We start from the raw sequence: 23961 nt of genomic DNA on the forward strand, positions 1-23961 counted from the left end.
CCTCCTCTTCGGACTTCAGGAAGCTATGCTTTCCCGCGATTATTATGGAGCCTTAACTCGGTTACTATCATGCAGGCCCGTGTGCGACGTCTCGCACGTGGGTAGCACGGTTCTTCGAGGTAAGTAAGCTCATGCATAACTCGCTTATTTACGGTTCTCCTTAAATGCATTTTAAGGAGCTTCTGGCTCTCAGGGGACTTGGTTCTACTTGGCGGATGGCCTCGAGGCACATTACGATCCACCAAGGAACGGATCGCTGGTGGCGACTTATGTCCGGAGACATTTTTGGGTGACGCCGGAGCCAACGTAGGCCCTTCGGCGTCCCTCGGCGAGCGGCACTAGGGCAGCAACTCGGTTTTTTGGGGATCATCCCTTCGTGACATTGCTGTTCGACAGGGTTCCCTTTACGACGGTGGGTCGTACGAGTGTCTCGTGTCACTATTTACCAAGGACTTGTTTTTATTGATCCCCCGCTTGCTTGTCTTAAGGTATGGCCCGATGGGCACTTACAAGCCTTAAATAGACGTGGTCTCGTTGGTGCTTGGGATCCCTCGAAGTTTCGCAGGGAAGTGGCCGGTTGGGCGCTGATAGTCTTCCTTCGGGAGTGGCGAGGGTCGTCCTTGAGATTCCTCCTTAGGCGTAGAAACGCCGGAGTTTGTCGCCGTTCCAGGCATGGACGAGGTTTTTTCCTTCCATGTTCTCAAGGTGGTATGCACCGTTGCCCAACACCGCGGCCATGCGGTATGGTCCTTCCCATTTGGGGTCAAGTTTGCACTGGAGTTTTGGGTCGACGTTCTTTTTTAGCACGAGGTCTCCTTGGGAGAAAGCTCGTTCCCGCACCCTCGTGTTGTAGAAGCGTGCGGCGCTCTGCTTGTAGACGGCGTGCCTCATGAGGGCTTTGTCACGAGCTTCTTCCACAAGATCGACGGCCGTCTTGTGATGCTCTTAATTTTTTATGAAGGCGAGTGGAGTAGCTTCTTAGAGTCTTTCGACCCGAGGTGAGTGGAACTCTACCTTGGCGGGAAGACCCGCGTCGGGGCCATACACCAAAGAGAATGGTGCTCGGCCCGTGTAACGGCTTACGAAGGTGCGTAGGCCCCAAACCACGCGGCGAGTTCGTCCCCCCATGCTCCTCTTCCCTTGCTGGCCGTGTGTTATACCCTTCGGCGGAGTCCTTGGAGGATTAGTAATCAATTTGGAGATCTTGCCGAGTGGCACAGCTTCTATCCATTTGGAGAAGTAATCAATCGTCACCACGACGTACTTGCAGCCCCCGATTCATGCGGGGAAAGGCCCGAGAAGGTCCATTCCCCAGCGTGCAAATGGCCAAGTTATTGGAATATTCTTCAGGGTCGTGACCGGCGCGTGGATGGACTTAGCCATTTTTTGGCAAGCTTCGCATCTTCGCAATATCATGATTGTGTCTTGCACCATGGTGGGCCAATAAAATCCCTGTCGTAAAGCCTTCGCCGTGGTGGCTCTTGGCGCAAGATGATGGCCGCACACTCCGGAGTGGATCTCCTGGATGAGCTTAGCCCACTTGTCGGGGGTTATGCACTTGAGTAGCGTGGCTGCACACTTCTTGTAAAGGATGCCGTCGAGGAGGACGTACATTTTTGCTTTTGCGAGCAAAGTTTAGGTGCTCGGGCCTTCTGCCTCCTCGTCCACCTCTCCTTTCAGGGTGCGGATAATTGGCGTCATCCAAGAGGGTGGATTGTCGATGACCATGCTGGCCTTCGAAGTTTCGTCAGAGTCATCGGCTTCTTCTCCTGTGGAAGGGGCGTGGATCACCTCGAAGAATGCGTCGGGTGGCAAAGGTTCCTTGGAACCGGCCGTTCGGGCCAATCTGTCGGCGAGGTGGTTTTCTCCTCGTGGGATGCGTTGCGCCTCCATGCCCAGAAAGTACCGTTCCATCTTGCGAACTTTTTCAATATACTTCTTCATCCTTTCATCAAGGCATTGATATGACTTGTCCATTTGGTTTATCACCAGCTGGGAGTCACCTTGGATGAGAAGGCGTCGAACACCCATGGCCTTAGGCAACCGGAGTCCGAGAAGGAGCGCTTCGTACTCCGCCATGTTGTTGGTTGCGTTGAAGTCGAGGTGGGCGGCATACTCCAGGATCTTCCCTTCGGGGCTGACTAGTATGACTCCAGCCCCGGCACCGTTGAGGTGCTTGGAGCCGTCAAACCTCATCATCCAGTGTGGTTCGGGGGGCTCGGCCTTGGGCGACGTCTCTTCGGGCGGGGCTTGAGGCGCATGCCATTCGGCCACGAAGTCGGCGAGGACCTGGGATTTTATAGCCGTTCTCGCGGTAAGCTCCAGTGAGAAGCGAGCCAGTTCCGTTGCCCATTTGGCGATTCTCCCAATGGCTTCCTTGTTGCCAAAGACTTCTTTGAGGGGGAACATCGTCGGCACCATGATGGTGTGGCCCATGAAGTAATGATGGAGCTTTCGAGAGGCCATGAGGAGGGCGTACGCAATCTTCTCGATCTGCGTGTATCGATCCTTTGCTCCTCCCAAAGCTTCGCTCACGTAATACACCGGGCGTTGCGACCCATCTTCTTCCTTCACAAGGGGTGCACTCACAGCGACTGGAGTCGCGGCGAGGTACAGGAGCAAAGGCTCTCCCTGCTTCGGGCTTGTGAGGAGTGGAGGAGTCGACAAATAGGTCTTGAGTTCCTCGAACGCCCTTTGAGTTTCGTCGGTCCACTCAAAGTTGTTGAGACCCTTTAGGACTTTGAAAAAAGGAAGACCCTTCTCGGCTGATCGGGCGACGAATCATCCTAATGCCGCCATCCTCCCTGCTAGGCGCTGCACATCTTTGACGGAGCGAGGGGGCTCCATCTCCAGGATGGCCCGGATTTTTTCCGGGTTGGCCTCGATTCCCCGTTGGGAGATGAGGAAACCCAAGAGCTTTTCTCCTCGGACTCCGAATGCGCACTTCTCAAGATTGAGCTTCACGCCGTATTTGCGGAGGTTGTTGAAGGTTTCCTGCAGGTCTTCGGGTTGGGTACTCGCCGCTTGACTTTTGATGACGGCGTCATCAACATAGACTTCGGCGTTTCTCCCCAATTGCTCTTTGAGGATAAGGCTGACGAGGCATTGGAAAGTCGCACCGGCGTTCCTCAACCCAAAATGCATTCTGCGATAGCAGAAGGTGCCAACGGGAGTGATGAAGCTGGTTTTCTGCTCGTCTTCCTTCGCCATGTGGACTTGGTGATACCCTGAATAGGCGTCCAAGAAGCTTAACCTCTAACATCCCGCCGTGGGGTCGACTAGCTGGTCGATTCGCGGGAGAGAGTAGTCGTCCTTGGGGCATGCCTTGTTCAGGTCGGTGAAGTCGACACACATTCTCCATTTGCCGTTGGCTTTCTTCACCAAGACCGGATTGGCCAACCACTCGGGGTGCCAAACTTCTCGGATGAGTCCGGCCTCGGAAAGCTTTGCAATTTCTTGCTTAATGACCTCGCTTCACTCCGTGGAGAGTTTCTAGAGTTTCTGCTTCACGGGCGCCTTGTCGGGCCTTACGGCGAGTCGATGCTCCATGACATCACGCGAGACTCCTCCCATGTCGGAGGGGGACCAAGCGAAAAGGTCGGAGTTTTCCCAGAGCAGGTCGATGAGCTTCTTCTCAAGTTCGATCGAGAGGTCGGCTCCGATCTTCACGATGTGCGTGGCGTCATTGTCGGAGACGCGTATCTGCTTAAGCTCTCCCTCGGGAAGAGGCTTAGGGATGTAGCGTTCCGGGTGATCGGACTTGGACTCCCCTGCTCCCGAGAGCATGTGGACGCTTTTGGACGCTTCTCCCTTCTCGGCGCACTTAGTCTCGTGGCGATATAGCATCTTCTTATCGGAGGATTGTTCACCACGGACCGTGATCACGCCTTTTGGGCCCGGGATCTTCATGCATAGGAAGTTGTGGTGGACGGTAGCGCAGAAGCGGTTCAGGGTCGTCCTGCCGAGGATGGCGTTGAAGGAGGCCTCCATGTCCACCACGTCGAAGCGTACGAGCTTGGTCCGATGATTAGTGGCATCCCTGAAGGTCACAAGGAGCTCAATTTGGCCGAGCGGCTGGATGGACTTGCCGGGGACGAAGCCGGTTAGGGGGTAAAGCGACGGTTGCAAGGAACCGTTCTTGTATCCTCCTTCCGTCTCCATCAGCTTCTTTAGCGTGCTCAGGTACAAGATGTCGGCAGAGCTTCCGCCGTACACGAGTATTTTCTTGAGCTTGCAATTTGAGACGATGGCCGTCACGAAGAGGGCATCGTCGTGTGGGAAGCGTATCCCCTTAGTGTCTTCTTCGGTGAAGGAAATGGGTACACTCGCCCACTTGGGTGGTGGTGTCGGAGTGAAGGTTCCGACGACGTTGACTTCATGCGCATACTCCTTGCGCTGTCTCTTTGACCCTCTGCCTGTGGCGGAGCCCTCGAGTATCACCCCGACATGGTGAGCGGGTTCTTGAAACGGGAGGTTCTCTTCCTTGGGCGCAAGGTCGGCAAGGATGATGTTGGCGGGGCGCGGGGCCTCGGGCGCCTTCTCGTCCTTGCGTCGGGCCTGCATTCGTGCTTGGAGCTCTTCACGAGCTGCGATGAGGGTATTGCATTCTTCGGTGCTGTGGCTCACCGAGTTATGGATGAGGCATCTTCCGGCGCCTCCCTTGGCGGGGCAAAGAGGCTCCTTGGGTTGCCAAGTCTTTTGGAACGAGTTTTGCCCTTCGACGGCGAAGATCTTTCGAGCTTGGTCGCCGGGCGCCTTCTTCCCCCGCCTTCTCTTCCTCTTGGAGGGTAGTGCAGACGCCTGGGGCTGATCCGACGAGGGAGTTCCTTCAGGCGCGCCGCGCGGCGCGTCCTTCTTGGCGATGTCTCCATCTTCGCCCCGAGCGTATTCTTGCAAGACTCGGTAGAGCTCTTCGGTTGTCTTTGGAGGATTGTGACTTAGTGCGCGATTCACTTCTCCTTGGAGAAGGCCTTGCATGCAGGCGTCGATCACGGTCGTCGACGGTGGGTTGGCGATTTGGCTTCGGACCTTCGCAAAGCGATGGAAGAAGCTTCGAAGGGACTCTCCCAGCTTTTGTTTCACGGCGTAAAGCTCGTGAGCTTGCACGGGTTCCTTGAAATTTCCTTGGAAGTTGGCGATGAAGACCTCCTGGAGGCGCTCTCACGAATGCACGGAATTCTTCTACAAGTTATAAAACCAAGTTTGCGCCATCCCGGTGAGCGCGAGCGGAAAAAATTTACATCTCGGTGAGGCCTCCACCTGTTGCTCGTATGGCGTTGGAGTAGACGTCCAGGAATTGAAGAGGGTTGGATTCTCCGTCGTATGGCCGTATCGTCGGCAGCTTGAACCTTGGAGTGAAAGCTGCATTTTGGATTTCCCGCGTGAGCGGGTTACAAGATGGTCGGCCCTTCCGGTTTTTCCGGCGATGCGATCCTCCTTCGTCGGGGTCTCTTTCGTCACTAGAGGGGTCACTCGGAGAGGGATCTCGGCATCTTCTTGGGGGTTCGGAGCGTCGGCGAGGATTTCTTTCACCGCCGGCGAGGGCTCCGGACTCCGCCACCTGCTCGTTTCCGTGTATGCTGGGATCTCGATCTCCGCGGGGCACCTTGAGGCGGAGCTTCGTTGCCACCTTGTTCGACCCCGGCGGGGGGAACAAAAGGCGCTTGCTGGGCGCTCGCTTGGAGCATGTGCGACCTGGAGAGCGCCATGCGGTGGAAGCCCCCAATACGGATGGTACCAAGGAGCTCCGTTGGCGATTGCGGTGAGCACCAATGGAGGTAATCCTGGGTTGGAGGGGTCGTAAGCCGGGACTCCTTGGTTTTCCGGCGCGGATCTTCCTGAGGCCACATTGTTTCCTCTTGTAGGTTCCGAGGGCACGATGGCACAACAGGAGTACGGGGTGCCAACCCACGATGGCACAAATGCGAGAATAAGGTGTAGGGGGTGTACGCCGGCCTTATAGCGAAGGTCGTCGTACACTTGAGACAAGTTGACACGTCGATATTTTTTGAATAGGTTCGGTCGACCCTGCGGGTACGACTTAGTCCTATGTTAGGAGAGGCTTCGAGGGGGTCGTTAGCCAAGCGCTTGGGCCCAACTCGTCTTCCCAAGTCGCCTATAGCGAGAGATCTCTAGGGGCCGCCTCGGACTTGGGCCGAACTCGTCTTCCCAAGTAGCGAGGTTGGGATACCCTCGAGACTCTAACCCGATCCCTCTACTTCGAGTCGAGGTCGTACTAGACGGCCCAGAACTTCGAAACTAGGCTTCCCAAGTCGCGTCCCCGAGGTCGAGTCGAGACTAGGCTCGACCCAAGCACTCGAGAGCGGGCTTCTTGAGTTGCTCTAGCCATCTCCCATTTGATCTTATTCCAATGGAGAGTCCATGATACATGCCCCCATGGGGGGTTATTTATAGCTTAGGGGTCCACGACAAAAGACCATGGCTACCCTTGAGGGAGGAGGAAAGTGAGGGTAAAGTGGTAAATCCGCTTCTTGAGCTTTCTTGGCCCTTACTCTACCTCCTTTGACCATGGCATGGGGGCTTGACCCTTTGGCTCCTTTGACCGGTGCTTAGTTGGCATGGCTAGGCCTTGTTGGCAATTTGACCGGTCTTCGGGATTTATTGACTTGGTCGTTGCCACGTGGAATCGCGGCCCGGCCCATGTAAGGATTTTATTATATTACAACAGGTGGAATTTAGTTGTAGTCTATGGGACTGCCCAAAATGAACGTAAGGAAGATTTCCTGACAGAACTGTCTCAGGTTTGTCAAAACAGTTCCTATCCCGTGCTTATGGGAGGGGATTTTAACATAATTAGAAAGGAAGCTGAAAAGAATAAGGCTAGAGGTTACAACAGATGGAGTTTCCTCTTTAATGCTATTATTGAGCAGCCTGGTCTGAGGGAACCGGCTCTTAATGGTAGACAATTTACTTGGTCTAATGATCATGCTGACCCCACTTTTGAGAAGTTAGATAGGATTCTTATGAGTACTGAATGGGAGGATTTGTATCCCTTGACAGTGATCTCAGCTCTAGATAGGGTCTTAACTGACCATGCTCCACTACTTTTGGATTCTGGTATTAAATTGAAAAAGGATCCTATTTTCAGGTTTGAATCTAGTTGGTTTGAGAGAGATGGGATTAGAGACATTATCCAAGAGATCTGGTTGGGTGCCCCTGCACATCTTTCTACTTTGGATAGATGGCAGTGGATTCTGAGAAGGGTGAGATAGAAACTTAAGGGGTGGAATAGGAACGTTGATGCTTGGTATAGGAAGTTAAAGAAGGAGATTTCAGCTCAGATTGCTGAGTTGGATGTCCTGGCTGAAAGTAGCTGCTTATCCTATACTCAGAGAGAATTGAAAAAAGAGTTGGAATTACAACATAATAGGTTGATGAGGCAAGAAGAGTCAAAGTGGCAACAGAGATCTAAAGAAAAGGATGTGTTGGAAGGAGACAATAACACCAAGTATTTTCATGCCAAAGCCAATGGGAGAAGGAAAAATATCATTACTTCTTTGGAGCAAGAGGAGGGGGTCATTCAAGGAGAAGAGCAGTTAATGTCTTACATTACTGACTTCTATAAAACACTGTTTGGTAGATCTGGCAATTCCAAAATCTCCTTAGAAGTGGAAAATATGACACAAATAAGGGAAGAAGATGCTTGTCAATTGACACATCCTTTTTCCATGGAGGAACTGATGGAGGCTGTTTTCAAAATGGAAAAAACCAAGTCTCCAGGTCCAGATGGTTTCCCGGCTGAGTTTTATCAGGTTTATTGGGACATAGTTAAGGAGGACCTATTTAGGTTGTTATCTGATTTCAACAGGGGAACCTTGGACATCACTAGGCTAAATTATGGGATCATTACATTGGTGCCTAAGTGTAAGGACGCCAAGCAGATTCAGAAATTCAGACCCATATGCCTGCTGAATGTAAGTTTCAAAATCATAACCAAAGTCCTGATGAACAGGATGGCTTCTTGTGTGGGCACTGTAATTGCAGCTAACCAAACAACCTTCCTGAAGGGGAGGTATATTATGGAAGGGGTGATGGTATTTCATGAGGCTCTCAATTTCATTCACAAGCAAAAGCAATCTGCCATTTTGTTTAAGGTGGACTTCGAGAAGGCGTACGATAAAATCAAGTGGCCTTTTGTCTATCAGATGTTGCAACAAAAAGGTTTCCCGCATCGATGGTGCGATTGGATGATGAACATAATGAGAGGAGGGAAGGTGTGTGTGAGAGTGAATGATTGTTTTGGTTCCTATTTTCCTACTTTTACTGATTTGAGGCAGGGTGATCCTTTGTCACCTCTCCTCTTTGATTTAGCAGCTAATGCATTAGCAATTTTATTGAATAATGCTAAGTCAGCTGGTCTAATAAATGGCGTTGCTGGGGAGCTTATTGAGGGGGGGGGATTAATATTTTACAATACGCAGACGACACCATCTTTATGTTGAAAGATGATGTTAACAATGCAAAAAATTTGAAATTTGTTTTGTGTGCTTTTGAACAAACGCCTGGCCTCAAAATAAACTTTCACAAAAGTGATCTATATTGCTTTGGAAGTTCTATAGCTAGAGAGCAGCTGTATAGGAATATATTAACTTGTAAGGTAGGAGATATGCCTCTTACTTACTTGGGCATCCCTGTTGATGCTATCAGAATAAGAAATAAACATTGGAAAAAAGTGGAGAACAAGGTGGAAGCTAGATTAAGCTGTTGGCAGGGGAGAATTCGCTCTACTGGTGGAAGAAATGTGTTAATTAATTCTAACCTTAGCAGTATACCACTCTATATGATGTCCTTTTATGAGCTGCCGGTGGGAGTTCGTAAACGAATTGACTTCTATAGAGCAAGGATGCTCTGGCAAGAGGGGGAAGGGGTGAAAAAGTATCATTTGGTGGGGTGGAACAAAGTGTGTCAACTAAAGGAACAAGGAGGTTTGGGGATTCTGGATTTAGAAATAATGAAACAAGCTCTACTCGGGAAATGGTGGTGGAAGCTTTTTAACAGTCATGGGCTATGGCAAGGAAAGGGCTAGATATGTCAAAAACAAATGTTTGGGTGGGGTGAAGCATAGGGCAGGGGATTTTATGTTCTGGTCTGGGCTGTTACATATAAGGGACAGATTCTGCTCTTATTGCAAATTCCTAATTGGGAATGGGGAAGGAACTAGGTTTTGGGAAGATTGGTGGATTGGAAAATGCCCACTTAAACTCCAATATCCCATCTTATATGACATTTGTTTCAGTAAAAATATTTCTGTGGCAGCTGTGGTTCAGAATAGAGGAGGAAATGTGGGTTTTCGAAGAACTTTGTGGGGGGGACTTTTTCTAGATTGGGAGAGAATCCTCAGCTCCTGTGATCAGGTCAGATTAACTAGTCATGATGACAGGATTTGGTGGACATTGTCTCCTAATGGATGCTTTTCAGTGAGTTCTTTCTAGAAAGCTGATGTGGAACAATGTAGATTTCCCACAGAAATTTCTCTGGAAAATTAAAATTCTTTTGAAAATTAAAATATTCTTTTGGCTAATATCTCATAAGAGTATTTTGACAAAGGATGTACTAGCTCATCGAGGATGGAAGGGTGATACACAATGTCAGTCCTGTGGGGGGGAGGAGACCATGGATCATCTGTTCCTGAAATGTCCCTTGGCATGTTTTTTGTGGAACATTTTGAAGTGTGCCTTCAACTTCCTTGATCTGCCAGATTTGGATCTGTGGGACTTTTGGATCTCCATATTTGCTGAAAAGATGAGAAAGCTGGTTTTAGTTGGGGTGGCTGGTTTGCTTTGGACCATTTGGAATATTAGAAATAATGCATGCTTCAGGAATATACGTTTATCTTCTCCTTTCGGGGTAGTTAAACTGTTCTGTCATTGGATGAACTTATGGTCCATTTTGCAGGCAACGGAGGAAAGCAAAGATCTGCTGCGGTGGGGAACAAGGCTGGTTGAGCAGGCCACGAAGGAGGTTTTTGAGGCAGCGCATGGATGGCATCCCCTGCGACGAAGGATTGCGGCTTAGGAGAACTCTTCTCTCTGATGTGGAGTGCTACAGTTCTGTTTCCAGTGCTGCTGCTGTGCTATTCTACTTGATCAGAAGACTTGTTGGTTTATGTTCTGTCAGTAGTGTAATCTCAGGCTGTGGTTCTTAACTTCAGCTGTGTGCGCTGTGTCTACTGAGGGGATGTAGGCTAGTTTTCCTGTCTTTCTGAAACTTACTGGTGTCGGCCGGTGAAGAGTCTGTAGGCTGGTCCGATGATCCTTTTCTTTCTCTCCTTTTGTTTCTTAAAACTTGTAGCACATTGGGTTTCTGTTAATGGAAGCCGGAGGAGGGAAACCTCTCTTTTTCAAAAAAAAAAAACCGTTCTCTTTGAGACGGCATGTGCAGTGCGGCTACCATGTACCATCGTGAGCTTTCATTATTTAGCGATCGACTATGGATCTACCAATTGACAGCTAGTCAAAAGTTTGATATTCTTCAACTGTCCGTTGTCAGATGATGGGATGGCAAATAAGGATTTACCGTCTACCTCCAAGACTCTAACCCTAAATCAATTTCTCTCTCCCCATTGAAGTTATGTCAAATATTGTACGTAGAGTTACAGATGAATTTTGCTTAGTGGTTAAGGATAGTATTTGAGTCAAACATATGTAATACAGGTTCTCTTGTATACAGGTTCTCTTGTGTCAAAATAGGCACGTCACAAAACGAACAAAACGGAACTTCATGCGAGCAACGAACAAAAACAGAACTTCATGCGAGCAACGACGGAGACCGCCAACCCTGGCCGAACCAACGCCTCCGCGATCCAAATCAGAGAAGGGACAACCAGGCGCAACGGCGGCTGGTAACCAGCAAACCAAGGAAGGTAGAGCGCACAGCAAATAAGCATGACACAAAACGAACAAAACACGGGGCACACGTGGATGATTCCTCGCAACCGCCGCTCTCGACCTTCCACCTCGCAGGCACAACCTCAGCAGAGACGTAGAAGAACACAAACCTGCAACACGGCCAAAAACAACAGAACCACCAACGAAAGAAATCAAAGACAGAGGCCACCCTACGACCAAACACAAAGAAGGAAGAACGGCAACCGCAACAGACCCAAGAGCACCCACCGGCGACCACCTGGCTCGACGACGAAAACAACGTCAAGCGAGCACGAGAAGCACCTTCGCAGCACGCAACGAGCGGTAACCCCAAAAAGAGCCGGAGAAAAGACACCATCGACTGTGCACGGCCATATACGCCGACACGGGAAACCATTAGCGGAGGGCACTCGATTGCGTGCCACTCCGAACGGCAGCAGCCACGATGAACCGCCGGCAAGAAGAAGCAGCCCAGCGAGGCATGGACAGAGCACGTGTCCAAGCTACCCTGAAAATGCACAGGAACTAAAAAACAACGGAACAACATCCGGCAAGACGCTCCCGAACGGCACCACCCCACACCCTTTGTATAGGCGCGTAAAACAACGGAGACATCCCGGGGAAAAAGCCCCCGTGTGGACGACAAAGCGGGTAAACCACGCTAAGGAGCGCCGCCCCGGGCAAGGCGCTGACAGCGGGCCACTGAAAAAACCCTGCACTTGAGAAAACGCAAATTACATAGGCAGTTGCTAATGTGGCGCGCTGTGAGGGCGAGAAATACTCACCTTTTCGGATTGATAGTTATTTAGCACAAGAAACTACTCCAAGGCAAAGCCCTGACATGCATGCGGTGGGGTTCAACTACTCCAAGATCTATCGCCAGGAAGTCTAAATTAACCAACATTAGCTTGGTGGCCGCGTTCTTTATTAATCAACCTAACGATTTACTTGTACAGATGCACACAATACGTAAACGTATAGTGCTACATAAGTCGAAGGCACAACACGCGGGGAACATGAACTCGAAAGGCATAAACCGTAGATCCAGATCGACAAGGTAGAAGCGTACACGCCACCCTTGTCACTGTGTCCAGTAGCCGTGGCCCGTGGGTGATCAAAGCAGCTTCGAAGCCAACATAAAACAGCGAATCAATTAGCCCATGCAGTTCGGCTAGAACTGGTTCACGAGGTCCATGAACCACTTCACCAAACCGCCCTTCTCCTCGGCCTCCTCCACGTGCTGCTGCTGTGAGTATGACAATGGCGGCGGCGGTGCACGGAAGCGGCGGAGGCCTCGATGTGGAACTGAACCCCGGCCCCTGCGCGTGCCATGTCTTGCTCGTGGTCGTGGTGGTAGCGCGCCATTGGCGGCGGCGATGCACGAGAGGAGAGCAAGCCTTGGTGCGAGTGCGAATACGGCGGCGGCGATGCGCCGAAACGGAGCTGGTAGTTGTATCCCTGCGCCAATGGTGGCGGTGGCGCACGGCGGGACGAAGAGAGTCGGAGGAAGCTCTCTCCTGCCGAAAACCGGCGGTTCGCCTGAAGAATCGCCTCTGTTGCGCACTGGCGTCCGCGGCTGCGGGCTTGGGTAGGCCCAGCTCGTCGTGTTGGGCCCCCATGACGGAAGAGGTGCCTTCAGTAGTGGAGGGCTCCGCTCCAAGGACGCGGCACTGGGCGACGCCGAGGAGGAAGGAGATGAGGAAGGCGCTGGTTACCGTGCGTGCCATCATTGTGGAACGGGAATATTTCGGGTCGAAAATCGAAATAGGTGAACTGAACTTTGGGAAGGCTCGTGCTATTTGTAGATGAGCTCATGAGTTGAGTTCATCTGCCTAGTTCCTCCAACCAAATACTCCTTAATTGATTCTGCTGGATAATAAAACTGATAAAATCCGAGCCATGACGGCAACAAATCTTCTGGCAAAGCAGATCAACAGAATATAAAATTTGGAGGCTGATTTGTTTGCTCACTTGTCTGATGGGCTTGCGTCGCTACCCAATTATTCCGATACCCTCGGGGAATGTACAATAAACAGCACGGAAAACTACAACTTGCTGTCTGTGACAAAAGGAATTGCTTAACGGTAGCCAATAGTTGGAGTTATTCCTTTGTTTGCTGCTATCAGCTATCGGAGTGTAAACACACTTAACAGTTAATACGGTGTGACTGTACCCCTCAGCTGAGTCAGCTCCTTCTTTTTTTTCTGAAAAGGAAAAATGATCCCCGGCCTCTGCATCAATTGATGCACACAGCCAAGTCAGCTCCTTCTGAAAGGCCAAAGGCGCATTTTCCTTGCCCCTTGCCAAGTCAGCCGTCCTTTGTTGGCAAGCTCTGAAGGCGTGAAATCGGAGATAGTGCAGTTCCTTTGTTCGGTGTGGGGTGACGGGCTTGTCTGTCGGTTCTGTGTTGCTACTCTTGAGCTCTCATGGTGTAGCCTTGTTTGTGCTCCTTTGTGTTGTCTTCTGGCATTTGTGCTGCCATCGACAACCAACTCCCTTTTTGCTAGTGCTACCATGTTCATGGTTATGACACGACCTGTGCTGCGTTTGGCATTCGCCTACACTCAATCAGTTAATGTTTAGGAGGTTGTTGTTGTGTTGTGTTGTGTTGTAATCTTGTACTTGGTTTTTGTGTTTCCTTTGTACTTGCTCCGGCAATTTGTATTGCCCCTTGGGCCCATTTGAGTAATATATTCAGGTGGGGAGACTTCCCCCCGGTGATTCCTAAAAAAAAAAAACTTACGACTACACCAATGTACATAATTGCTTCAAAATGTCAATTCTTCCAAATCTTCTATCCACAGGATTTTCGAAGCTGCCAGTGGAAACATCACAAGATTGGCATGGTTTTTCAGCTGGAGGAGAGACCAAGTCTCTTAGGATTATTTTCCCCCATGATTCATGGTTCATATTGTACGGTAGTGTAGTCTAACATGTTTGTATCATTGTATTTACCATCTGCTACTCCTGTATAATTGCCAAACTGTTTATTTGGGTCACAAAATCCAAAATATATAGGGGATAAAAAATAGAATTCACGCTTTAGATAGAGATCTAAAATAGATGATGGGTTCTCAAACTGACATGTGGAAGACGCAACTACATACTTCCTTCGTCAAATGCATATACATTTAAATTTTGACAAACTTAAGATTTTTTTTCGTTTGACGGAGGGAGTAGTACTTTTGTAGAACACAATCATCAATTTATTTCTGGGATCCCTTTATTTCTTCAATCGGCTCCAACTTCCAAACAGAATACAGAAACATGTATAGGAGAAAGAGAATGCTTGGATGGATCTCGGTCAGAGTATCTATCTACTCGGGGGTGATGGCAATCTTCATGCCTTGCTCGCAGTGACCGGCAAAGCTGCAGATAAAGAAGGATTTGCCTCGGCCAACCCGGATATGGTCATTGCCCGAGTTATAATCCCCGGAGAGGCGCCCGGAGACGCTGCACGCGTTGTAGCTCTTTTCATCCACTTGCACCACGTTGTGCTCCTTCGGGTTGTACTTGAACACTACGCGGATTAATTCAAGAAACAAAGTTGAAATCAGAACATTAATTCATCCATATATAGTACATCAAGAATGGCTAATAATCAATTAATCTTGTCTGTTCTTCTCACCAAGTGTGTCGCCTGTGTGGATTGCCAGGCCACTTTCCCAACCGGCGACGCGGAAGCTCCAGCCCTTGGCATCGCCCACGGTCCACTCCTTGCTGTGGGCAATGGTGGCTGTGCAACATATGGCTATCAACAGCCCGAGAACCATGGTGCCAATGCTTATCCTTGCCATGGAGTCCGATGATCTAGTGTTTTTTAACCAAAGAGTCCGATGATCCAATTTTTATCACTATGGACTGGTATTGCGATGGCTTGTTTCCGGTGAAGCTCTTCTCTATTTATAGTGGCTTAAAGTGGATGGTCAGGATATCCAGGCCAGCCCTTGTTAATGCGCCTCCATTAATGAAACATCAATGACGATATCCAATATATGCTGCATTAATGACCAATTTGAAGAGGCGAGAAATGGATGAGCATAAATCCACTTGATTCGCATCATTAATTATTGTACCGAACATATCTGAGTATGCTGCAGGAGGTAGGTATTTATTTTCCCAAATCAATTCAAGATATTTCTGGCTATCTCTCAGATATATCCATTATAGTTGTGAGTATCAAGATTTGAACCCTGGTGGATGGAGTCATGCTCAGAAGCCTGGTTTTGAGCTCAATACTGATGTAGTTTATGGGTCCTAATTTTTTTCCGATCGGACAACAAAAACCCACTTGGATGGTCGTAATATAATATAAAAGCAACAACTTATATGTTGTTAAGGGTTAGATGGAAGTAACAAACGAAGCATGTTTATCCGCCGGATCATATTTGCATCCCCATACTTCAAGTTAATAAAGCTTTCCTGTTCCTCAAAAAAAATGTTGTTCCGAGTTAGATGGAAGTAACAAACGAAGCATGTGTCAAAAAATTATATGTTGCTCAAAAGTTGGCGTCATCTTGGTTAATTTGGTTATTGCCGAAACTAATCCAAAATTGATTGGTTATTACCGAAATATAAAAACTGTATTGACCTCTAAACAGTAACCGAAATAACTGAATGCACTGATTTCATCATTTGCATGGTAGGATCCTAGCACCGAAGATGGTTTCACTCGGCTGATGGATGGAACGATAAACTGGAGTAGCAAGCAATTCACAATCAGGATCGGAGGTAACTTTCTTGTTGCCGCTAATCAAGCCAGCAGCTGCAGCTAGCGGCTTGCCGCGATAGATCGAGAGAATTTAATTAAGCGGATCGCTTTCGACACTTAATTTTTTACAGATAAGGCTGCTATAGAAAAAAACATCAATTTATTAGGTGCTCTAGAGTGATTTGTGCTGTCCAATTACTTGGACTCACGACTATGTATCAATTTATCTTGGCGGGATGCCGATCCGCATGCCTTTCTCGCAATGGCCAGGAAAGGTGCAGATCCAGTAGGCCTTGCCGCCGGGCATCTCGAAGGTGTCCTTGCCGGAGGAGTAGATCTTGGTGCCCTCGGGGGCCTTGCACTCCATGTACCCTCTCACGTCCACCTGCGCCACGTTGTGCTTTCCCCGTTCGTACTTGAACACTGCATTCATCCATCAATTACATCGATCAGTACGTCCTCAAACAACAACATTAATCATAAGACGATTATATTAATCACTCACCGAGCTTGTCGCCGGGCTGGATGTGCTTGTCGTTCTCCCATCCGGCGACGCCGAAGGTCCACCCCTTGTTGCCGCCGACGATCCACTCGGTGCCGTCGCCTCGGACGATGGAGGTTGTGGCGCAACACAAGGCTAGAAGCAGCATGTTGACGACGACGGAGCCAGTGCTTTGCCGTGCCATGGGTGCTGATCGACCTTGTTCGTATCTCGGTTAACACTCAAAGTCATAACACAACAATGATCCAGAGAACTCAGAGATAGTTGTCTCCATTTATAACAGAGCCACCATAGGCCTAGCATGCTGCTTGCGTCATATCTCTATATATGGTATCTGTTTATCAGCTTGCATAAAGAATTTCCTATAGACCATTTATATCTATATATGGTATGTGTATCTGTTTATATTAGGTCTTTAATAATATAAATACTGTGTGCATCGATTGATGCAGAGGCCCGAAGAATATCTTCTATTTCGAAAAAAAAAATGTCTATCTGTTTATCCGGAAAGACTTAAGACTCTGTCAGGGAAGCCATTTACGTTGGACCGTTCGCACAGTTCATTAGCTACATATATACTCCATAAACATACGCCTTATCTTCTCATCCATCCACTCCTCGATCCTTATCCTCCCTCCCTGTCTCCATTCCATACTTGTGAGAGCTAAGAGAGGGAGACGGTATCCTCGCGAAAGGGAGAGGAAGAGAGAGTGCTCGGCGGCCTTCCCAGGGCAGCGCCTCTCGCAGCGCCAGCACGAGCTGCCACCACCGTCACGCTCAGCCACGGAACGTAGCCATTGTCGCTCCGACCAGCCGCAGAGCAGTCACGCCGCCTCGACACTTCCAGCTACGAGAGCCATTGCCGCAACAATTTTCGGGATTTTCTCATTATTCAAAGTTGAAGTCTTATTTTGATTTTCTAATTTCGAAGTTCTAGGAATTTGCCGAAAGTTTTAATATTGTGCTTTTTGGTTTCAAAAGGTATTGTTAAGTTTTGGAAATTTTATTGGAAGTTCTATAGATTTGTTGAAAGCTCTCACATGACAGTTCCAATAATTTGTTGTATGTTCTCAGAAATTTACAAAAGCTCTAAGAAATTTTACCGAAAGTTCCACTTCTTTTTTGAAAGCTCTCAGATTGTGTACTGAACTTTTCAGATATTGTTTTGAAGCTATGAATGTGAAACTCACGGAAAAACTTTGAAAGCTTCCAGAAATTTATCAAACCTCTTGATATTTTCTAAAAGTTCTAACGGTTCTACTAGAAACTCCAGACTTAAAAAAAACTTAAAGAGGCCGTGAATGAGAATTTGTGAATTTATTGTGACGTTTTGTGGGACTGATGGCACAACAGTTTAAGTGGGTAGAAGTGCCGCCGCTACACGAGTGCTTTTTCCCAATCAGAACTATCGGAAAGTAACTGCGTTAGATGGGCGTCCACTAAGTAATCACGCTCGTGAAACACTCGCATTGGAGCTAAGAAATTATTCTTAACTACTCTCTCTGTTTCATAAAGAATGGTGGCTTTGAACTGGCGACTTCAAAGCCATGCCAATCTTTATGAAACGGAGGGAGTTCAAACCGCGCCAATCTTTATGAAACTGAGGGAGTAGTTAACTAGCAAGTGATCATATATGTATATGTCCAGTGTGTCTCAACTAATGTACAAAATTTATATCCAAACTCAATCAAAAACAATGCAAACACAAGAATCACATAAGGCATGAACGGTGCCCTTCTCTCACTCCTCTCGCTCTACCACTCTTGTCTATTTGTGCTGATAGTATATTGCCTGCGACAGCAAACATATTCTCGTGCTACTCCTTGATGGCCTCCCTGTTTTTGTTAAGCCTCCCTGACTGTGATGCACAGCGGAACACCGTCGGTTTAGGAGCATAGCCTCCACGTCACGCTTTGGCCTTGCAGTTCTATCTTGTCTGCATACGCCGTGATGGTGAGCATGTTGTAGGCTTGTCTCTCGCCTTTCAACACGACGCTTTGCTCCACTTCAACTACACTTTCGATTTAGTTGAACTTTCTCATAAATTAAATTTGTGGCTTTGCACATATTTTAGTTATTTTTAGTTCAAATTCTTGATAATAGTTCGCAAGACTTGTTTTTTGTTGAAAGATTCCTAAATTTAATTGGAAGCTTCTCATTTTAGTTGAAAGTTGCTTTCTCTCTATGTGTGTTTCCGTCTAGTTCAAAGTTCCTCAAAATTAGGCATCAAGTCAGTTCTTTTTGGTTCCCCTAAATTTTGTTGAGAGTTGCGTTTTGTTCCTCAAGCCAGTTGAAAGTCCGCCAAAAAAAACTAGGAAGTTCATCCAAAATTTGTCTGGTGTTCACAATTTTAGTTGAATGTTTCATAAAATTTTAAGTTATTTGAAACTTCATGAACTTTCGTTGAGAGTTCTCAAAGGCTCGTTCCAAGAATTTTTTTAGCTTTGCCGCAATGGACGATGGCACCTCTCCCACGCGAGCGTTCTCGCAAACTGCCCTATAATGTAAAGGCGCTAGTGAAGAGTTCCAAAAAAAATGTTTTGTGAAAGAACACGTCAGAGGAAAATCGACTTATATTCAACTTTGATAACTACGGATATGTTTGGTTGGCGAGTGGAGCGGAGCAACAAATTTAACTAGCATTCACTTGATGGCTGCTCCGCTCACTGCCGCTCTGACAAACCAAATGCAAAAAAAGATGGTTCGCCCCAAATTTTACTAGCATTAACTTGATGGTTGCTCGGCTTATTGCCGCTCTGACAAACCAACCCTCAAAAAGATGGTTCGCCCCGCTCGAATATTTCCTGGCACAGCAACCAAACAGATCCTAATTATTCCAATAATGCGCAATTCGTATGCTATACAAATGGTACAACATTAAATATATATTCGACAAAAATTTCTAGCTGCATAGTCTTTCTAGCGTATATTGGTGTAGTTCCTGCGATAGACTCTCCTCGTCTCATATTAAGTGACATTTTATTATAGTATCTAGACATTTTTTGGGTATGGATACATTCATATTCGGATAAATTTGAGTCATTTGATATGAGACGGAGGGAGTAGTATTTGTTGTTGTTTGTAGTTGACTGTCAAAGTTAAATTTTGAGGAGAGTCCACTTTTATTTTCCTCAACTCCTAGTGTGAGATCGAGATAGGCAATCAGAGGGGGGGTGAATGATTGCACGGAAGCAAATTAAAACTTTTCCCGAAAGTTCAAACCCTAGATCACCTTTCTGTCCGTGATAGTAAAACAGCCGTAACTTTTGGTTGGATGAACCAAAAAATACGTATGAGTATGCAAAAGAAAGGTACTGAAATTATATAACCAACGCAACAACAATCAGCTCAATTGGACTTACCAATCAAAAGATATGATCAAATCAATAACAGCTGATAGAAAGTTACGAGAATTAATCTATAATCGATTTCGAGGAATAACAAGAAAGATAAAGTAATCGCGATCTTCCTTGATCTCGTGGTAAACCTGCAGAAAAGTATTATGAACTCGTGATAAACCTGCAGCAAAGTGTTAGAAAGATCTAGCACGAAGAATTCACGAAGATCCGAGAAGAACAGAGATGACACCGCCAACGAATCTCTTTATTGCAACGATTTCGATCGATTACAAAAGATGCAACCATGCATCCAAGAAATCTCCAAGAATTGATCTAGATCCAAAGTTCTGAGTTCCCTCACGTCTTTACTAAAACCCTAGCTAGAATGCCCTCTATTTATAAGGGAAAATTCGCGACCCTAAACCGAGTCCAAATCCAACACGAACTCCTCTGTCCCGGTCATTATTCTGCCCGTGGGGCCCACATACGACCTCGGATTGAGACAACTCCAAAATCAAAGTTGTTCGTCTCGACGACGCGCACAACTTTCATGTGGACCACTTTTCCATCCGACGCCATCTTGATGACGCTACTGTTTAATCTTTAAACAGCTTTCATCCAGCCACGACTGGACCTACATATCTTCACGTCGATGCCACTCCATGCCATCAACTCTTCTTGTGATGTCTTCAAAACTCGACCATCACGCATCGAATATCTCCAATACCGTACATCTCCAGTATAAACAACGTACGACAAACCGGTGCCCTCCCGGATCATGGTAGCCTTCACTTCCATTGTTCCTTCGCACGAACGTCTCGCATGACCTTGATCCTCGACCTCAGCTTCTCCCAAGCTTCGTCCCTCGATCCCGTCATCGACCACGTTCCTCTAGCTCCGGCAACACCTGAAAGCGAACACACAAATAAACAGTACAAGCACAAGTCCACGACTTGACTCAGGGTAAGTTTCACACAACTCACGCCATGTTTTCACAGAAGAAACTAATGGATCAACACACCACTAGCAAAGCACTAAGTCCAAACAAGATACATGTCATCACATAAATATCCATATTATCCAAAGTACTATCTAAAACACTTGCCAATGTTACACATCACCTATTTCACACCTAGCCGCGCCACTGTTAGTCTGTTACAAAGCAAGACAGGGTTCCTGCGACCTGATGACAAGAACAGAGTAGGGCAGCACAGAGCGGTACGAAGGTTTAAGGAGCGAGCCGGCGCCAGCGCCACTTTCTCCTTCTCGGCGCGTAGATGCATGGTCTTATTTCATTACGCGTTAAACCAGAGAATTGACAGGTATAACTAGGGCGATAAACACCAAGTCCAGATAATTTACACGACAGATGTAGAAAACACGAAAAATACAGAAATCGTCCTGTAAATGCATGATGCCACGCCACATTTGATTCAGGTCATCAGGTGACGTCTCTTATTTCGGATCCTCCACGGGCAAAATAACGCTTTAATAAGCTAGCTAGTTGCCGCCGCCGCCGCTGACAAGAGCGTCCTTGTAAGACCCTTCCGGCGGCGGCGGGACGGCTGCAGCCCTCGGCTCGTGGCGCGGCGCCCACATGTCGTCTGCGTTGCCTGCTGCCTGCTGCTGCTGCTGCTTCCTCCTCCGGCCTTCCTCCAGGATGAGCGGCACCTTCCCTTCCCTCTCTCTGCTCAGCCGCTCCTGCGCGCCGCCGCGCAGCTTCTCCAGGCCCCGGCCGTCCATCTGCTGCACCTTGATCACCTTGAGCAGGTTCAGGAGCCCTCCGGCCAGGAACAGCAGGCTCCCGGACAGGCAGAACCATGGCCAGCTCCTTCCCTGCATCCAGAACAGAACAGAGCTTTACATATAAATGCAGAAAGAATCGGGTGAGGCTCCGCCATACACACTTTCTCGAATTGATAAATTACCAGTAGATCAGTGGAGCCAGGAGAGGAGCGGCTGTGGACGTCGTGCCGGTTGACGACGCCGCCGACGAGGAAGAGCGTGCTCCCCAGCAGCAGAGGGATCTGCACGCTCTTCTGGAGGATCTGGACGTGTCCGTTTGCCCGCTCGTAGATTTGGCACATGTTGTGTATCGACCCGAGGCACCACAGCGCTGGCCCCGCGATGAGCAGGTTCAGCCCGTGCTTCTCCAGGCTGCCCTGGTACCCTCTCTCCATCTGCGATACATGTTCATTCCACTAACTTAGACAGTAGTAAAACACAACATGTACTCCGTCTCTAATGTCTAATCTAGATCAGTTCGTAAAGTGTGCTGCTACTACTAATTATACTAAACTGACCTGAATCTCGAAGAAGACTAGCGCGACCAGGGTGAGCGCGGCGCCGGCGAGCTGCACGGCGGGGGCGGCGAGCTCGACGAGCGCGAACTGGGTGTCGAGCCCGGCGAGGCCGAGGTTGTAGTCGACGCCGGCCACGTGCGCCAGGAGGTCGTGCGCGTTCACGCCCAGCACGCCCAGCAGCCCGACCACGGCCAACGCGAGGCCGGACTTCCTGGACAACGCCCACGGCCAGAGCTGCGCCAGGAAGCCGCACACGAGGAGGAAAGCCGCGAAGACGTACACCCCGGCGTTGATGTGCTCCCAACGCCGGTTGGCCTGCTGCGTCTGGCCTCCGCCGGCGCCGAGGCTGTACGCCCGGCACTCCCGGGCCGTGGCCAGCTTCACCATGGCTCTACAGCAGCAGCCTCTAGCTAACAAAGTTTCCTGCGGTGGATAGACACGTACGCTGCGTCGCTGCGCGATCTGGACTTCTGGAGTGACGATGGTGGGAAGGTGTTTATGTGTAGGATGAAGCCAAGGGGCCATGGCGGATACGTGGCGGCGTGCATGCTGCGCCGCGTAAGGCACCCGCGAGTCGGGCTCTGATTCGTCGTGGGGTGATTGGGTGAGTAAACTAGCTTTGAGACTGCTTCTGGACTGCACCAGACGGCTGCCACTTCTCGCGTGAGTCAAACCACGTGGGTGTTGCGCGCCGCGGAGTAGTGTACGGTTTTAGTCGATACGTTGCATCCTTGAAATTTCCAATGTCGTTTATTCAATTGTCGTAACATCGAAGGTTGCCACACAATATATTTATACAGCATCGATATAGCGTTGGTCTCTTAATTTTTGTTCTTCCAAACATTACAATATTTCAGTCGTACTCATGTAGCAAAATATTACACAGTATATAAACATTTATGGTGTCAACCGGGATTTTTGTCTCACTTAATTGACCTTTTGGCATCTTTTAGAGATAATTTGCCACAGATCTGAATCTTATAAGTACAATGTTTGACCAAATGAACAAATTCACGATCTGTGCATTATTTCTTGCACATTAGGCATCAAGGGCAGAAGTTAAGAAGAAAAGGACCAACTTATGGAAGAGGAAAAAGAAAAAAAAAAGTCAGAATGCAAAATAGCCAGAGGAATTGGGATTAAATCCCTAGCTCCTCTCACGTACAGGGCGAGCCAGGCATTCTCCTTCCCCTTCCTCCAACCTGCTGCTCCACTTCCAGCCCCGTGCCCCGACCTGCTGCTGCCCCTCCTCCACTCCGAATATGACAACCCGCACTTTGGGAAGTGTACCCACTGCTATTTTACACTCGATCACTCACAACACCTATGTTCGTTACAACATAATTGCTTTGTGTTCTTTTATTCATTCGGAGGCAGGTCTTCAGAAGGCAGATTTTATCGTACCTTCACATAGACTAAATATGTACACTTTTCGATCTTAAATTCTTGTCGTTGTTTTAGTTCAAAGTTTTAGTTCAAATTTGAACTAAAACAACGACAACGATTTAAGATCGGGGAAGTATTAGGTAAGGGCTTATTTTTGAGTTTTCACATTTTCATGAGTACAAGTTTGAAAACAAAGTATTAAAATTCCACCGATACTCTCTCTCTCTCTCACTCAGTACTCCTGATCGGGCCGCCGCCTTCCTCCCTGCACGCGCCGGGGCCCTCATGTTTCCAGGTTGTCGTCTCCATCCCAGCTCGTGTCGCCATCCGAGCGCTAGTATCTCGACGCGCAGCAGGTCAACCAGCAGATTGGAACTTCGATTTCTTTCTTTATACTCCATCATACATCTAAATTGAAGTATATCAGAGAGTAACAACTAATTTGTGCCTAATGAACGGTTCAAATTAATTCCGACATACTGATCGATTTCCTTTATGCTCGAGTGTCGTGGCAGTCCAACATATACGTGCTACACTTTTATCGTCATGGAAATTATAAATTAACACTCTCCGTAAACTAAAGGAGAAAATTAGAAAAGTGTGTTGTTATTTCTCAGTTGCCTGATTTTTTAAGAATGTGACTCAAATTTCGGTCGATGTTTCAGAACCGTTGTGTACATGCCGATCATCCACATCCTCTCATCTCCCAACTACTGTCAATATATCAAGATCCAATAGCTAACTGATATGAACTAAAAAAACAACCGATTATGAAATATCCCTGCATTGCTATTCTTTTTCCCGCATGTCCTGACACACGGGCGCGCCGCCGTAC

General features: G+C 48.1%; 3 protein-coding genes across 3 annotated transcripts; all 3 read right to left on the reverse strand.

The window, feature by feature from the left end:
* Positions 1 to 14087: 14087 nt before the first annotated feature.
* LOC100837182 (basic blue protein) lies at positions 14088 to 14754 on the reverse strand. The gene is made up of 2 exons (XM_003571125.3): positions 14515 to 14754; positions 14088 to 14406 (listed from the first exon to the last, which is right to left on the reverse strand). The coding sequence occupies exons 1-2, from the start codon at positions 14681 to 14683 to the stop codon at positions 14204 to 14206; spliced, it is 372 nt and encodes a 123-aa protein (XP_003571173.1). The 5' UTR covers positions 14684 to 14754; the 3' UTR covers positions 14088 to 14203.
* Positions 14755 to 15582: 828 nt separating this feature from the next.
* LOC100826458 (basic blue protein) lies at positions 15583 to 16335 on the reverse strand. Its single transcript, XM_003572084.3, has 2 exons — positions 16103 to 16335; positions 15583 to 16020 (listed from the first exon to the last, which is right to left on the reverse strand). Exons 1-2 carry the CDS (start codon positions 16281 to 16283, stop codon positions 15821 to 15823), a joined length of 381 nt encoding a protein of 126 aa, XP_003572132.1. The 5' UTR covers positions 16284 to 16335; the 3' UTR covers positions 15583 to 15820.
* A 4389-nt stretch (positions 16336 to 20724) lies between these two features.
* Positions 20725 to 22282, reverse strand: LOC100837489. Its single transcript, XM_003571126.4, has 3 exons — positions 21741 to 22282; positions 21366 to 21617; positions 20725 to 21273 (listed from the first exon to the last, which is right to left on the reverse strand). The coding sequence occupies exons 1-3, from the start codon at positions 22263 to 22265 to the stop codon at positions 20938 to 20940; spliced, it is 1113 nt and encodes a 370-aa protein (XP_003571174.2). The 5' UTR covers positions 22266 to 22282; the 3' UTR covers positions 20725 to 20937.
* Positions 22283 to 23961: the final 1679 nt, after the last annotated feature.

This window comes from Brachypodium distachyon, chromosome 3, assembly GCF_000005505.3.
Source record: "Brachypodium distachyon strain Bd21 chromosome 3, Brachypodium_distachyon_v3.0, whole genome shotgun sequence".
Lineage (NCBI taxonomy): Eukaryota > Viridiplantae > Streptophyta > Magnoliopsida > Poales > Poaceae > Brachypodium > Brachypodium distachyon.

What these genes read in the sequence shown, in the direction of transcription:
- LOC100826458 (XM_003572084.3), bottom strand. Translation starts at nt 16,283, where the DNA reads ATGGCACGGCAAAGCACTGGCTCCGTCGTCGTCAACATGCTGCTTCTA. An exon ending in CCAGCCCGGCGACAAGCTCG is followed by an intron (nt 16,021 to 16,102) that starts GTGAGTGATTAA and finishes GGATGAATGCAG; the next exon opens with TGTTCAAGTACGAACGGGGA.
- LOC100837489 (XM_003571126.4), bottom strand. Translation starts at nt 22,265, where the DNA reads ATGGCCCCTTGGCTTCATCCTACACATAAACACCTTCCCACCATCGTC. An exon ending in TAGTCTTCTTCGAGATTCAG is followed by an intron (nt 21,618 to 21,740) that starts GTCAGTTTAGTA and finishes CATGTATCGCAG; the next exon opens with ATGGAGAGAGGGTACCAGGG. An exon ending in CTGGCTCCACTGATCTACTG is followed by an intron (nt 21,274 to 21,365) that starts GTAATTTATCAA and finishes TTCTGGATGCAG; the next exon opens with GGAAGGAGCTGGCCATGGTT.
- LOC100837182 (XM_003571125.3), bottom strand. Translation starts at nt 14,683, where the DNA reads ATGGCAAGGATAAGCATTGGCACCATGGTTCTCGGGCTGTTGATAGCC. An exon ending in CCACACAGGCGACACACTTG is followed by an intron (nt 14,407 to 14,514) that starts GTGAGAAGAACA and finishes TAATCCGCGTAG; the next exon opens with TGTTCAAGTACAACCCGAAG.